At 39.5% G+C, this 17568-nt stretch overlaps 1 protein-coding gene across 1 annotated transcript in view; it reads right to left on the bottom strand.

Moving 5' to 3' along the window:
- The window catches only part of SCFD2 (sec1 family domain containing 2), a 198491-nt gene that overhangs the window by 93919 nt on the left and 87004 nt on the right, over positions 1-17568 (bottom strand). The window contains exon 5 of the mRNA XM_065633853.1: positions 17207-17456. Within this exon, the coding sequence (XP_065489925.1) occupies positions 17207-17456 (250 nt within the window). The remainder of the gene's footprint in view (positions 1-17206; positions 17457-17568) is intronic.

Here is a 17568-nt window from a genome sequence, read left to right as displayed (position 1 = left end):
GGGCACCCAACACGAACAGCTAACCACTCATACCAAGGCATCTCTGCTACTCAACTGTGTAGAGCCTAAGTGAAAGGCTTTGCCTAAACAGTCCTCTAGCAGCTGTTTTCCTCATCACAGTCAAAGTTTCTCACTGCTACGCCTTCTATATAGTATTTGATATACATTGGGAAAATGTACCCAGCAGAGGTAGGAGTACTGACCGCAGGCATAAGCCAGCAGGATTCTTTCCACCCTTCAACAGTAGCTCTGTTTTTACTAACCCAGACACAAACACAGGGGCTGATTAATCATAGAATGTCTGAAGTACAAATACTTTCTATCCTGTTTGTCAAGGGAATAATTTAGAAAGGAACAAAACTGGAAAGCAGACAACAATTTAGCACAACAATATCCATTTCTTTCAGTTCCCTTTTGATAATTAAAAAATAAGCTTATGTTTTAAAAGTTAAACTAAACAAAATTAAATTTTAAGATGCTTGAATACAACTATCACATTTGAGTAGCTCATGCTTTTTCTTGTTGCAAAGCTAAAATTTAGCATCATACAGACAAAAATGTTTACTATCATTAAGGATTCCCACAAGGTTAACATATCTGCCAAACAAAAGAAAGTAAAAGGGTTTGCACTTTCAGACTCATCAGTGAAGGGCTTTCCATTTTACTATTTGTGCCATTCCTCAGTTCAGACTGAAATTTTCTAACAATGTTTTTCACCTCTAGGAATATTCCTCTTCTGACATTCGAAAAGGACCTGAACAGAAAAATCAAAAATTAGCCTTATTTAATGCAGAAAATTCTGCTTTTCTAAGCCTTTCCAGAGAGAAGGCTGAAGATGCTTGCCTTAAAAATCAAGCTTCAAAATCAGGCACTTAATTTTTTCTATTGCACATTTTTTATCTCAAATTCATTGGTTGTCCAGAGTATTTTTAATATTAGGGTATTATACTAGGGTATTTTGTTTTCCTTTCTTTCACTTACAAAAATATTTTTAAAATTCCACTGGATTACTCAGTTATAATATAATGATGTGAAAGGGTTAAATACAGTATTTTGGTTTGTCTTTTTCCTTCAATTTTTTCCTCAGAACACTAATGGAGTAATGTTGCATAATATCACATATTTCCTTCTTTCTCCTTCTTATGAAACTTTCACACACTATGATACCTGAATTCCTAATTTTTAGACTACCCAATCTTCTATTTCAAGCACATTTTCAGGGTTCCTGATACAGGGCTTCTTAATTGTTACTTTCAATCACCTTTACTGTGTCTTTCAAAACTTCTGCAGTATAAATATAATTGTTCTACCATGATTAAAAGACCTTCAAAACAAAAATCAACCCCTTTTTCTTTTACTTCACAGATGAGCCAGTGTTTGCCGAATGATAAACTCTCACACTCCAAAATCTTACACGGCATTTTATCACCCACCCCAAGCTCTCATCACTAATATCGGTGTGCGGGCAAGGTGGTCACGCCAAAACATTTTCGCTGAGGTCGGGTTAGCTGAAAGGCAACTTTAATGCAACAAACAGTCCAACTTTTCCCGTGGGATGCTTATGTATTGTCCACTGGCTTGACTGGAGGAAGAATTAGTACCTCAGGCTGTTGTTGAATCTGTTTGGGTTTGTACCGCACCAGTTTTTATTCTGTAATCTCTTCTGGTTTGGATAGCAAACACAACAGTTTATTAAGGGCATGACCCAGAGCATGCTGATGTAAGTGGAAGAATTCATATTGACTTGAATGATGTTTGGTCTGATGCCTAAGTAAACTCAAAGGCATAACCACTATTTAGTTAAAAATAGTAATGCTCTTGAGACCTCATAATGTTTTTAGGAGTGAGAACCATTCAAATCAAAAGACAAATTTTCAGCCTAGTGTTAAGGATCCTATGAACAGCTGCCATTGATAACTGTACTGACCCTTCATTAAACTTGTAACGTGCATGACCTGCATACTTAGATACTTGACTGTATGACTTGCATGCAACCAGTGGGAAATCAGATTTGCCATAGATTTAAACAACAGCAATAAGAGCTTGCGCAATTCTGCTTAATTGCTTACAAAGTGCTCTTTTGGCAGTGGTGTGTCTTGAAAAGAATGAATGAAGGCCATCTAATCTCTTTATATTGGAAAGTTCTTGCACACAAGAAAAAAAGTAATTAAAATTAAATTTCACTAAAATTAAGAGGAACATAGATTTCATTAATCTGTGGAAAAATAAAAGGAGATAGAAAATCTTTTTAAGGAATGTTTTTGGAACCTCCAATCTTAAAAAAATCCCAAAATTTTTTCATATTATCTTTCCACTTATTAAATGCTTTTCTACACATAGAAAGAATTCATCTGTCACGCCAGTGATGTTGGCATCTTATGTGAAACAAAAGCATAAATTCCCCACTCGTCAACATAAAATCTTTGAAAATTAAAGAAAACTCTATCAGAAAAATCAAGAGGAAACCTTGCCTTCTGCAAGCTATTAAGTTAACTCACACAAGTTTTCTGGTGAATCAAATATAGAAATAGATTAAAAAAATACTAATTTAGTTATTGGTACTATATGGTAAATGAAAATAAATTAATAGTTCATTTACGTTTTATATTTGTTATTATTAGTTCGTATTAGTTATTCAAACTCTATGCCAAAATCCTCTTTCAAACGAAAACACAAATTTTTAAGATTAGGGAGGTATGATAAAAATATTTGATGAAATAATATTTTAGGAAAATACAATAGATGCTCTGTTGAAGCTGAGAATATTCTGCAGGTGTTTTCACTTGAGCCACATCCTTACCTAGTGGGTCTGCGGGAGAGATTTACACTGTGCCTCTAAGCGCAGCAGCTCCCTTTGCCCGTCCATGGGTCAGCCCGGTCGCAGGAGCTGGGACCCATCAGGGACCCATAAGGGGATGAGCCTGGAGCTGGGCTGCCCAAATAACAGCTGGGAGTTGGTATCTGGCAGACAGGTTTTCCCCAGAACAGGTTAAATGCAACATATATCTTTTAAACCTAGCAAAGTAGTAGGAATAGCATGAAAATCTAGATTAAATATGCACATGGCGAATTCTTGGTCCAGTTTTGCACTGCTGGTTTTTCTGGCGTCTTCTTGTAACAGCTCTGAAGCCATTTCGTACAGTGAATAATGGGACTAAATTCACCCCAGTGCAACAAGCTGTGTTTCAATTCAACTCGTATGAAGCCTTTACGACACAAATGGTGCTTATGTGATGGGTGACACAGTCTGTGATACCAATTAGTATATGCACCAATAATTCAATACGGGACAAGGTAGCTAAGCAGCTGCAGGTAACTCTCTCCCCATAGGTCTGCCCCTGAAAAAAAAGGCAAGCTAATAACAGAGAAACTTCCATGTTTCAAACAAGATCAGGCTTACCACTAAATAAATAATTATTAATTTGAACTGACCATTGCCAGAACATTCAAGGACCATGCAGAAACCAAAACCACCATCCCAGAATAAATCCTGCAGTGTCTGGGAAAAACACAAAGAAATTTATTTTATGTCAGTAATTACCATCTGTAAAGAAAACCCTACATTAAGAAAGGGCGGGGGGACAGAGCGGGGTTGGAGAAGAGGAAAGGAAGAAAAAAGACATGGAAATCATTTTTAGTTACTATGAAGAGAAGAAAATACAAGTCAAGTTTGGAGCCTTGAAAGACTGCCAGCTGTCCAGGCATACATATTTTACCACTGAAGTATGCTTTTGTTTCAGAACAGTTGAGACCCCCAAAATGATGTAATCCCCAGTGGAAGACTGACAAGCTTTGAGATATTCCAAAACACAGATGACACATGAAATAGCAAGTAATCAGTGTAACTATATTGTATATTATCCCGTAAGAATCCAACAACGCAAACCTAATGCACCAGATAACAGCATTGCTTTGAGCAAACCAGGAGTAGAATGTCACAAAGATTTTTACAAAGAAGAAATCATTCAAGAAGGACAATTATCTACATGGGTGGAGGGAAGAAAGATGGAGGGGAACATATGCCTTTTATAATTAGGGGTCCGATTATACTGTAGCCGAAAGGGATTTTTTACATTTTAAATTTGATTACATTTCAGAATGAAGCACACTAATTGGTATTTCTGCAGTCTGTTTGAAGAGAGCTTCATCTACTTAGGGAGGGGGAAAAAATAACAAAAACCAGTGACCTTCATACCATCTATGCCTAATATCTAGTAATTTTGCCTCAAGTATTCATGGTCTCTTTTCGATTGCTGAAGCTATCTCTGGGAATAAGTGCTCCATGACTCATCCCAGTTTATCTCCTCAAAGCCAGGAAAGAGATACTAGTGAATATTAGAATCAAATAGATATTAAATCTAACAATCACAGCTGCTACAGGGAAAAACAAACCAAACCGCTCCATCTGCCACTACAAGTAAGAGACTGGAAGAAGTTATTTGCACAGGCAACACACAAGACAGCACCTCAAACCCAGGGCCATCGTGGGAGTTTGTTAAGGAGGGGACACGTACAACGTAAAGTGCAGAAACCACCACTTACTGCAAAGCAAAAGGCACAATGCACTCCCAGTTCCTATCAGTCTGCCAGGAACACTGCCATGCTGGAGAAGCAGATGGTGAATAGGCATGGAAAATGGAAGCAAAAATAACAAAGATTGTCATTTCTTGTCTCATAAAACTGCCTGTAAATGAGTTTATATTATCACTTATACAAATTCATGTTTCTCTAAATATATGCCAGATAAATGCGTATTTTCTGCACAGAAAAATGCTAAGAGAGAAGAACTGAGAAGGAACCACCATGAACGTAACTTAGGTGCCGTGAACTTGAATATCGAGACCTTTAGACAAGGATAGTGCTGGTGAAAGCAGATGAACTTTCAATATAAGACTACTTCTGAAGAAAGAAGGAGTTTCCAGAATGTGAAGCGAATAGAAAGGCACAAATTAAAAACTATGAACAAAAATAAAGCAACATCCAACCTTTGTAACCTGACCTTTACTGATGAAAGCCCCCAGAAGCAGCTTGAGCACTGAGCACTAAAGTAGGATCCAAAGTAGGGTGGTGGGAACAACCCCAGCGGACTGCACCTCCATCCCTGACCGGTACAAGCGTTTTTGGAGAGTAATGTGGGAACAGAGGGGTTTTAGGGAGCTATACAAAAATAAATGGAATGCCTTTGCTTACTGTAGTTTTATTTTTTTCCTTTTTAAAAATGAATTTGGTAACCAGTTGTGGCTGGAACTCTCCTACAGTAGCTTGTTCTGGGGAACAGAGGAGATCTAAGAGTAGAAGAGTAAGAACATGGCATTTTCACCTGGAGATATAACAACTGGTCACTGAAGTCTCCCCGCTATAAATGCTTGACCTGAAACAAAGAATAACAAAGGGCAGGAAGATACTTCACATAAACAAATTCGGCAGAGGTGTGAGACAGCCTAGAGGAGGGAGCCTGGAGAGACCAAGGAAAGGCTTTAGGAGGAGGTGGACAAAAAAAGCAAGTGTAGCAAGGAGCTAAAGGTGGACTGTCTCCATGTGGGTGATGGAGACACAGAGAGAAGAACTGGGGCAGCGGGCTGGCAATGAGGGCAGATGTAAAAACAGATGAACAGAGAGGAAGACAACATGGGTGGTGGGGGAAAAGAGCTCTCGCATGAAGAGACAAAAGAAGGTAAAGGCAGAAAATCTAAAAGCGAATCAATTATTCATAAACCTCAGTACTCTGATGCTGTCAAACACCTGCAAAGCCCAGGTAGTATGTTTATCTGGTGGTAAAAAATTGGTCCATTTGGAAGACAAGCTGCTGTCGCACTGACCCCTTCACTAGTGCAAGCAGCAGACAGCTATGATGTGCAGCCAAATCATGTGAACTTGCCAGTAAAATAAGCACCATTCTCTACAGTCAAAATGTTGTTTCAGCTTTTAAGTGTTTTGTTTGCTTACTTCAGAAATGATGTTGAAAACATCAAAGGAAAAACAGTGAGTTCATGAAGGCAAGCACTCAAAAATTAACAAATGCCAGAGTAATGGTTCCTCAGCATGGACAACATTAAGATATGGATGCAACTGATTGGCCTCTACTATTTCTTCTGCCATTTCTTCCTCACTTAGCACACAGGATTTGCAGGAATGCGAGCAGAGTATGGAGAAAAGGGCAGAAAAGGGCAGAAGAGGAAAAGACGATGAAGAAACTGACGAATTAGATTCTCTTTCTCTGACTCCCAATTCTCATATTTTGTTAGGTAAGGTCACCAGAGGCAAAGCTCTTTCCAAATGTTTATGTTATTAGGTTTTTCCTCTTTTGGAGCCTCCATTCTAATAAGCCCCCTTTAAGCTAACACGCAGGTGCCTCTGCCATGTCTATATATTCTCCAACTGCTCAACATTTTAAGAGAAGAAAGGCAGAATTCCTGTTAGGACCGTGGCCTACCTCTGAGGAGCCTCCTGGGCTGATATTCAGTAACAGCCTGGGAAAGACGTTGTCATCCGGGTAGCTCTGCTTGGTGAACACGCAGCAGCACTTCTCCATGGCTACAAGAATTCCCCAAAGATTGCTTTATAAACTCCAATACTACCTAATTCTCTTTTTTTTTTTTAACCTTGGAGGCTCCATCAATCATACGGTGTACACAGATTTGTAAAACAAATACGTACAGACAGCACCAGAAACAAAAGCCTGAAAAAGGACATTTGAATAAACCAGGAACATTCACACATTATATCCACACATTCCCCATATTAACACAAATCCAGGCAAGTCATATACATATTTGTATTGGTTTTAATCAAATAAATGTGTCTAATCGGCTATGACTGGCTGTTGCCACCTCTCATCAGGCAACCATTTCCACAGTAATGTTTATTTTAATGAATAAAGTGGGAAATTAAAGGAGAATCAGACATCTGGTTTTAAACAAGTCTCAGTGATGCATAATGCTTTCTAAAATTGTGTCGTGCACAAACATCACTGTTATTTACACAAAACTCTCAGTTAACAGAGCTCTCTCAATCCAATTTTACAAACATTACTTTCCTTGCCTGACGAAAGGATATCCAAGAAAGAAAAGGGAAAAAAAAATCCTTAGGCTGTGATCTGTGAACTTTCCTGTCTTGACAGACCACAGTCCCAGTGTCCGCAAAAGAGAGCAGGAGGGTCACAGGAAAATGTAACTTGACCTGAAATTTAAGCACCAGAGGTGACATTTACTCAACTATAAAATTTAAAACTAAACAAGAACAAATAAGGAGAAAGGGACTACAAGAGCACCTTCTCCACGGTGATCTAAAAATTTAAGACCATGAGAGATCTGCCTTTTAGGCTTATAGTAATGGCTTGAGGATACATGAAGAGATTTGTGAGAAAGTACTGATTTAAATAAGGTACCACTTTTGAACCTCTGTAGTACGTGACAATATTTTGATGTTATTGAAAACAAAACGGTCATAGCACTAACAACAGTTCTAAGGAAAGTATTTAAATTATTTTATTAAAAAAAAGTTCTATTAGCAAGGTTGACAGATCAATTAAAATATTTAATCCTGCTTGTCCCGTTATGTCAGAACTGATCCATAGACAACACTGCAACAATTTGATCCACAGTTTGATCCATCCCTTGAACTTGATCTCGGGACTGTGCAAGCAGGAGGAGCACTGTGCATTTTCACACTGATTTATATAGAAGCAGAATCTGACCCTTAAATTATAATATATATGCAAGCAAATTATCTTGACTATAATGAACGATTGAACAGAAGACCTCCAGAGCCAAAATCGATGAGTCTCCAAAGCTTGAGATGAAGAGGGGAAAATTAGGTGATGCTGACTAGTGAACTGCATGGGCAAGTGATGTATGTTTAAGCCACAAAACCCTGAGCTATTTCTTAAATTCTAGAAATTCTTTTCAATGTGATTTTTGCATTCCTGGTTCTGCTGTTAAGATGTCCAACACGGCAAAGGTTTTGCAAGATAAAAGATGGGTTATGATCAATAATTCAAGAAATTTCTTTGGTTTAACACTGCGATAACACAGAGCTGTATGACATTTTACATCTGGGCTCGACTGCTTCTTGAAATACTGTATTTCAACGTACTGCATCATCATTAAAATACATGGAGATTGCTAGCCTGACATAGGTTGACTGTTCAAAAATTCAAAGGACAGAATTCACCCTTGCTAAAATCTCATGGTAAGCACAAGAGAATTACTACCACCATGGAGCTGAAGAAAACAACTAGAAATATCAAGAGCTGTCAGCTATTCCTCCTTGCCACAGTGGAGGCAATGCTATCAGCCCTTGTGCCATCAGATCCAGCACACAGCGTGGTATTTAAAATAGATACCAAATTGACAAGAATTATAATAGAATATCTAAAAACTCTTACGAGAAGGCATTCAAATGTAACAAAGTAAAATTTTGCAATCTGCAGCAAACACCTTAACATTTGTGTATGTGTACAAAAGAAAAGCAAAACTCAAAAAATCACATTAGCTTTCTGTCATATGAGTGGTGAACACCAACAAGTCTTTTTTTTTTCTTTGATGGTTATTTAATACTTCACCATTTTTGGTTTGCCTGGCTGGGTGTGCTCTGCAAAACAGCAAGAATTTACTCAGCATTTCACATTATGCCAAAAGTTGAAGGTTTTGCAGGGAAGTGTCTCGTACGGAAAGAAGAAAAAAAGGATTTAACTATGCCACATACACATGTAAAAGTACCTTTTAAAAAGTTACCTAATTCTAAAGCAGCTTTTGTTTTCATTTTATACTTAAAGCAAAGAGATATTTGATGTTAGAAGCATCTTCTCAATGCTATTGAATTCGCATGCTGAAAAAGAATACAAATCATTAATGAAAATTGCACCGTATCAGTTTCCTGCTGCAGTTGGCTGTCCCGCTAAGTTGGCAGTGAGACAGCGGCCTGCAGAGCTGCAGGCATATGTCTCATGTTAAAAAAGAAAAAAAAAGACCTCATGTTATAAACACTTCAATGAAAATCACTATCCAGTTCAGAGCCGACTGAGACCAGGTGCTGAAGACAAAATAAACAGACAACATATGAAGTTAAAAAAAAAAAATCCCCAACGCCACTGGGCTTCCATTGGGATTGTCTTCTACCATACATTTTAATACACCTCATGAAATCCAAACAAAATATCCCTGCATGTGTACAAAGCAGCCTGATTTTCTCACCTTTAGGCCCATAGCTTTTTAACACTGATTTTTAAGATATGCCCCATATTTTTAAGACCTACAAAAATATGTATATGCAAATTTAGATATAAATTAATCCAGAACACTGCTTCATCTTCCAAACAATTCACTAGAAAGCACTCCATGTTTCCCAGCCCAGGAATCCACCCAGTCAGCAACACAAAGCCTCAAGTCAGTGACCACTGATTTGGCTTGCACGTCTCCCACAGAAATGGGAAAAAGCCTTTAAAAAGGTCACAGCAGAAAGGTACCGAGGTCTCGGAGAGCTCAAGGGTCCGAAGGAGAGCTGACGAAAATTAGGACATGTAGTCTGTGCCTGCAGCCAGTGGCTATGGCAGAGCAGGTCATTGCTTTGGTGCATACCCAATTTCTAACCATTTTTGCAGAGAGGTCACAACAATCCTCATTGATCCTTCTGACGGTTGTATAAATCAGATGAACATCTTGGGAAATGTGAAGCGATCTTTTTTTTCCCCAATAGCTCTGTTATCACGAAGCAAAGGACTGAAGGGTTGCAGCAGTGGCAGCATCTCGGGGTTAATTAGATTGCAGGAGCTCCCTCGGCAGCCCCTCTCGCAGGGCCAGGCAGCAGCTTTGCTTGTGTCTGCCCGGTGCTCCTGGCAGGGGGGACATCAGATCCGCCATCCTCTGGGACTGCTGGATCGCACTTTCCACTAGGTCATGTCCGAAATGCATTGAGAAAATATAAATAATATAGATACCAGGAGGTCATCTTACACACACCCTCTGTCAGTCAGAGAGAGGGGTATTTTAGGTGTCTATAAAATCAGCTGGAGCAATAGGAAAAAAAGCCTCCTGGACATCCGACTCCCATTTCAGAATTGGGACAAAATGGTCTGGGTTTGCTCTGGCTGCAGTAATAATGTCTGCACTGTGGCAGGATGAAGCTGTTTAGCTCTATCAACAGAGACTACATTTCATTGTGCAATGCAAAAGGGAAAACTCATTCCAACTGAGCCTTATCTGCATGCCAGCCTGGGAGGGCTCTGTGTGGCAAGGACCGTTTCCTCACTACTGAGGGAGACGCAGGGGGCATGGAAGAAAGAAACATTGCCATAATCTGAGATGGTTTTCTTTTTTATCATTTGCTTGGAGCCATCCTATCAGAAAGTTTTTCTTCCTTGTAATGCATCCACGCCAATGGCAGCAGCCCTGAATTTTGCACAGCCATGCCAGCATTTACAGCTCCTCTTTAAATCACAGCAGATTTAGCTCCACACAAACCATACTCGGTGGCATTTCTGGCACTTGCCTTCACTGCAGAGCAGCAGTTGTGACTTGCTGGCTACAGGACAGAGCAGAGTCCCCAGACAGCACAGCCTGTACCAGGGGTGTCAAACTCATTTTCACCGGGAGCCACATCAGCCTCACGGTTGACTTCCAAGGGCCGAATGTAATTTTAGGACTGTATAAAAGTAGGAGTAGTTACATTTATACAGTCCTAAAATTGTATTTGGCCCTTGGAAGGCAACTGTGAGGCTGATGTGGCCCCCGGTGAAAATGAGTTTGACACCCCTGGCATATACTAATTATGTACATCCAACAGCCTAATCCATTGGGAAGACCTCTTCTTCCCGATTCAAACCCGAGTGCTAAGCTTTCCCGCTAACGTTGGGCATGAAAATGACCCTTTAGCAACAGGGACTAGAGGCAGCTAATCCGTATTTCAGAGAGAAGTCTGGACATTCAAAATGTTTAGCTATTCGATGTGTTGAGGTATTACCCCACTCTCTGTAACCCCCTCTATGAACTTTTAATATAAACAGTTTAGTTTATAAACCTTCACTCTGGTGGGGAGCTGATCCCTATCTGCTTGCAGCCAGACTCCCACACATGCCTGCAAGCAAGGGGCAACGCTTAAACCGAGTCCTGCACCCTAGACCTGTGGGACTGTCCCAGCAGGACCCAGCATTGCTAACACGTGGCTCTTTTGTTGTTGTTGGTTGGTTTTTTGTTTGTTTGTTTGTTTGGGGGTTTTGGTTTGCTTTGGTTTTGTGGAGACAATGCAAATGCAGAGCTCCTGAAGTGTTAATGGGCAAACTGGAACCTCTTGAGAAGGGCTGGGAGACAGCACAGCTTGTTAAGACATCTCTAAATGTTCAAAAAGAAGAACAGAACTTTGAATTTCTTGAATTGCATTTCTTTGAAAGCTAAGAAGGGATAATATTGAATTTTGATTTTTTCCCTAAAAGACAGCAAGAAACAATCTGGTTGCAGCTTTGTTTTATTTTGGATAAATATAGCCAGTTACAATTCTCAGCAAAAATATCTACACTACATAGAAATACCAGATTAATCCTTCTCTAATTTGGCTACATGTTGCCATTAATAAAACATTTAGCTTCTAAGAACATGTGAAAAAAGTATTTTTGTTTTCATCTAGTCATTACTTTTTAAAAAATTTTTAATCAATTCTGTTGTGAAACTCATAGCTTACTTGGAAATAAGCTATTAGACACGCAAGAGATAGGGCTAGTCTTTCACTTAACTAGTGGAAACTTTATAGAAAATATTCTTGATAAGATCATGCAAAATTTAAAACCACTCGGCCTTTACTCTTGGATTTTATGATTTTAAACAATGGTAGTTTCACAGTATTTTCCTGAACTGCATGAATTGGGTGGGGAGGGGGTAGAAACCACCAATAGAAACCACCCTGAGCTACACCTCCACCGTGAAGCCATCCCTTTCTAGGAATGTAAATGTTCATTGCAAAACCAGAACTGATTTTAGGACTCACAATACTTAGGCCACGCTAGCAGTAAGGTAGTGATACATCTTCAGGTAACATTTCCCCCAAGAACCGTGTGCTGAGGACAATCAGAAGCAGAAAAAACAGCGTTGTGTCTAACCCAATACAGCAATGCCTATACTTAAACACATAACAATTAGAAAAAGCAATGAAAGAGCCCAGATATTCATTGTGTGATTGAAAATTTCAGTTTTTAAAGGCTGATAAATAGTTCCTGGCACAAGAAGGTTCCTGCTTTACAAGAAGGGGCAACCTAGAGCCCCTGTGGCCCGTGGGCAGCGCAGCTGGCTGCCCCCAGCCCGGCCGTGCCCTCCCGAGCCCACCACAGGCAGCAGGTCTGCTCTACAAAGCTCCCATGGAGGTTTGCAGATGAAGAAGAGAGAGCTGTGCAGCTGAAAAAACAGTTTTTTAATTGCTTTGTGGCTCTATTAGCATTACGTTTGCATATGTTTGTAGCTGCACACGGCTCTACACGGACACTTACAAAACTAGATGAACAGATAAGATTATAAAATAAATATGATATTTTACAGCTTTTTTCTTTTTAACAGCTGCCAAAAAGAACCCCTCCCAAAATGCCCCCCAACCCAACATTCTGTTGAAAAGCATCGTTTTCCATTATGTTTTGGTCTGTTCTGTTTCCCCTCCAATTTGTAACTTTCTGCTGGAAACAGTGATGAAGAACATATGTCTGTGGCAAATTACACCCAGGAGAAATCTCGGAACTGTTACATTCAGTTATATTACCCAAGGCATTAAGACAGTCTACCACAACACATATTATTTAACAGTTCCATCAAACACAACACCACTAATATACTTTTATATTATTATGCATGCAAAAAAAATTGTATCATATTTCTTAAATCTCATTAGGTGATTAATGTGTTGCATTTTCATTTTAATTAACAGTTCCAGGATATTTTTAGTGCTTCAATGAAACAAGGTGTTACATAAATGCAGAATGCTATCGTACAAATATTTTGGAAAACATATGTTCAGACAACAATAAGGCTGAGAAGCCTAACACTCAACAGCCAGGAAATTGTAAGTGCTTGTGCTTCTTTCACAATATAAGCTTACGCAAGTGCTGCATCTTAATGTATTCTGCAGAGGGCTATACTCATCTAAGGCTACATCAGGGAAATCCAGTGTGGCCAATGGGATGGACAGACTAACATCTCTGAGAATCACTTTCTTTTCCACTTGTTAAGGAAGTACTTAAGCAAATACTAATCCAGTTTAACCAGGTAACACCAAAAAACAAACACAACATAAATATCTCCTGTGCACTGATGAGCTGCATCTTTTGAGGGAGTTTTGCTCTAGTTCTGAGAGGTAGTCACATCACTGGAGATTTCCTATAGGCATAGACTCAGGCATGCAAAAGTAAGCTTATATTTAACAAGTATAATAGGAATAAAAGACACCTCGTATAAACCCAGCTATTACTTTGACTGATGACTTGACCTCAAAAATCAAGTTTTCTAAAGTTTCACGAAGGTTTAACATTTTATTTCTCAAGTGACTTCACGGGAACAACAAATAAAACCAATAAAAAAGTGTATCTGTCAAGACTGTACAGCTTGCAGAGAAGAGGAAAGCAAAAGACTCAGGCAGCAGTTCAGAGACACAGCTGACATAATGCCTTTTAATTTCAGCTTAAATCAAACAGTGTTAGTACAGTGTTGGGTTCAAACTAAAACCAAAGCATCAGGTGTATTGGGAGTGGAGCACAAGTCCTCTCTGTGCAAAGAAATGTAATCACTAATACTCAAAAAAGTAATTTAATAAGCTTCTTTAAGTTCCAAAATGAGTCACACAAAGCCGACTGCAACAGCCCACTTCGTGGACTGTAAACTGAGTCCCAGAGAAAGTCACTTGATGAATATCATATAGAGTCTCACCTACTTTATTAGTACTTATTCATAACGTGTTAGAATAACTGAAGTTCTGTTTTTCTGGTTCTCTGTGGTGTTCAGTCCATACACTGAACGCAGCCATAGCTCATAGAAAATACACTATAGAATCACGAAACTGAAGACTCTGCTGCAATGCACACAGGAGTCAAATGATGGTTACATGGGAAACTGAGTTACTGGCATTTCTCAACTTTGAAGTGCTTGGCTTTGCAGCCTACATAATATTATTTCTGTATGCCTTTTGAAAGGTAACAGTGAATTTTGCTGTCTGTTGCTATAACCAGAACTGTCCAATGATGCATCGCGAGCAGGGTTTGAAACTTAAACCTGCAGCTGTGCAGGTTAAGCTCCTCAGTAAGAGCAGAGTTACTGTAGAATGGATATTGAATATTCAGGAACTCGAGTCCCACATGGGAACCTGGAGGCAAGGAGCAAGCCAGCAGGCAGTGTCTTGAACCTACCCAGTAACTGGCTTACTTTCCTCTCCTGACGTGTTCAAATTAACATTCCACCTATCATGTACCTTGATGGAAAACTCAACATAAAAGACTGAACATTTTGCCTTGTTCTGATCATGAATGAGAGATTCCAAGAATTACTGAAATTGATTTTAGTCTAATTAACTTCTGTCACCATTTAAGAGCAGAAAAGGTTTGCTCTTGTTTCTGACTTAGAGTAAAATGAGGGCAGAATGCTGCAGGTCTGGACCACGATCTGTCCAGCCCCGTGGCTGCTGCTAACCTGCAGAGCTGGGCTGACCTTGTGAAAAAACAGGCCAACCTCTACCTGCTAAAAGGAATAGCTGGTCTGTAGTTCACAGCATGTTCTGCTGGAAGCAGAAGATGGCTCAGCATTATATTTGCTATCGTACCAAAAGGGGAAACCAGCGCTGCTATCTATTCCCCGACTTTCAGCCCTGCTGCAGAGAATGTCCTCCTCCTGTGCCTTTGAAAGAAAGCTTGCGGGTGCTCTGGCGATTCTGACTTGCTTTGCCTCTCAAGCAGCGAGTAAGGAACCCAAGATTCAGAGAGGAGCAGGATGCAGAACACGGGCCTGGCAAAATACCAGTTAAGGAAAAGTAGATCTAAGGTTGCTCGTGTTTTCTCAGTCTCTCCAATTCAACTGTTCAGCAAATTACAAATTCAGCAAATACCACTAATGCTGAGAAAGCAATCTGTTGCATGAATAAAGGCTTAAAAACTACCAAAGGGGCATTCCTTCAAATTCCATTTTATACTTTCCTCCCAAGACAATCCTTAATTTTGGTCACGACAGTAATTTTTTTTTTTTTTTCTCTTTTATGAATAAGGCAAAAGAACTGTCATTCTAAATAAGACGCAAAACCAAGGAATGCTGATAAACCAAGAAAAGTATGCAAACAAGGGGGAATACTATCACACGTGTACAAAAAGCACAAACACACAGACACAGAAATGAAAAGTTGCAAGGGCGCTGGCTCTGTGTCATGCAATTAACTTCATAACATAATAATGGTATGCTTGCTCTAAAACCTGTATGGGGTTTGGGTGTGATGGAGTTATCTTTCTTCACAGTAGTTTGCGTACAGTTTTGGATTTGTGGCTAAAAAAGTGTTGAAAACACACGAATGCTTTGGCTGTTGCACAGTGTCAAGACTTTCCCTTTTTCATAGTCAGATGCCCCACGTAACAGAGTGAATACTTCTGCATAAGGAGACGAATGCCATACTTCAGACATCCACCACGCTTCTAACAGTCTGCCCACTATGTAAAAACAGACAAGTAATTTTATTTCGTAAACTAAAGAATCTTTGAACTGAAACATTCATTCACCTGTTCATCTCCTCAGAATTTGAGAGCAAACACACAGACACTTTTACTCAGGAAACATGCATGCTGGAAATCAAGCATAAAAGTATATTCATAAAAATTATGGAATTATTGACAGGTTGTGGAATATAAGACAAGCACAATGTGTATTTTGATATTTATTTGTGCTTGCAACTCAATAACCTGAGTGTACGAAGAGCAACAAGGGAAGCATCTGTGTACACAGGAATGCAGCTTCTTGTTGGTACTCAACTAGTTTTAGAGACCAAATCTTCCTTTAGGTTTGTTAGGAACAACAAAGAGAAACTGGTAAAATTAGTGATAAAAGGCAATATATGAAAATGGAGGTTTAGAAATAAGGGGTTCGACTGCACCATATCCAGTGGAAGACACCACTGAAGTTGTGAGGAAAGCACCATATAGCAGACAAGATGTGCAGTATATATTGAAAATCAGGAGATCAAAAGTCCACAGGAAACCTGGAGCAGTGCCAGGCACATACAGCTATATACAATGGGCGCCATGGCCAGGAGTATTAAAATAACAGCACAGTGCAATTACAACTGAACGTACCCATTTCTACAGCTAACCATTACAGTATTTTACACTCAAAGCAACAGCAGACTGGTCAGACCACACCTGTATTTTACAGCAGAAGTACCCACAGGGAATTGTACCAGAATAACCAACACCAGTATTATTCCACTGCCCTTCAGACTCCCCACTTAGGCTCATTCTTGGCAAAAGTTTTCAATTTTAAATTCCTCACAACATCTTGATTTATGTTCATATACTCCCTACCTCAAAGATGACCTGGTCAGTGACGTGCTTGCTTTAGCAAGTATTGAGAAAACTGACCGCAGGAAGTGAGATCCCTTCTGCCATTCAGGTATGCCACCCCCGAGTCATAGTTCGTTCATTTTAACAAATGTTTTCAACAATTATTTATTTCTAAAATGTGACACCAGCAGCAAGAGGTTAGGGCTTTCCTACTCTGTGAGTGCTCATCTAAAAAAAGGCTTAACGTGTTATTTTTAAAGGCTAATGTTCATGTTGTTTCAGCAAAAAGCTCTATGTTGGTTTTAGACACATTTCTTCTTTTATGCCAGACAGGCCAGCTCCTCATATTCACAAAGCAACTGTGGTTCACTGAACATGCTTCCAGAATTAATTTTGACTTCCTGAGGTCAGCTTTACACTGATCAATGAAAGAAATTGTGGACAAGATTACCTTATGAAAACACCCAAACTTAGCCAACCTTTAACAAAAAGAACGACTTGTAGCGCTTTCATCAGACTCAGCACTATTCAAGGACAGCTTGTCAGCATTTGGCATGTATGAACATGGGAGAAAGAACAAATGTAAAGGAAATCCTTGTGCTTACTCACATACCCTCGGCACCACAGACGAGTCAAGCTGCTTTTATGTTTCTCCCAGTTCCCACATTCACAGCCATCCAGTTTCATACCACACAAGCAGAATCTTACCTGTTATTTTCTGCAACACAGGAGATGGCTCTGGTTCATCACAAATGGCCTTGACGAGGGCCTTTTTCAACTCTTCTTCAGCTGCATCCAGTTGTTTTCCACTCTTGATTTCTCCAGCCACAGAATACATGTATACCAGCAAGACAAGGAAGTCTTCACAGGTATAATCATCTTTCATCCTCTCGTTGTAAGACTTGATCATTGGCAATAACTGGTTCAAAACACTGGGCATTTCTGACTCGCCAATAGTCTGAAAAACAGAAAGAAGATTGTGTCAGATTGACCCCGTAGTGCTTATCAATTAGCATCAGACATGCTCCTGCCTGTATCCACAAGTTATTATTTCTCATAATAGTAATGCT

The sequence above is a fragment of the Caloenas nicobarica genome, chromosome 4, assembly GCF_036013445.1.
Source record: "Caloenas nicobarica isolate bCalNic1 chromosome 4, bCalNic1.hap1, whole genome shotgun sequence".
Taxonomy (NCBI): domain Eukaryota; kingdom Metazoa; phylum Chordata; class Aves; order Columbiformes; family Columbidae; genus Caloenas; species Caloenas nicobarica.
This window is presented reverse-complemented; position numbering and strand designations above follow the sequence as displayed.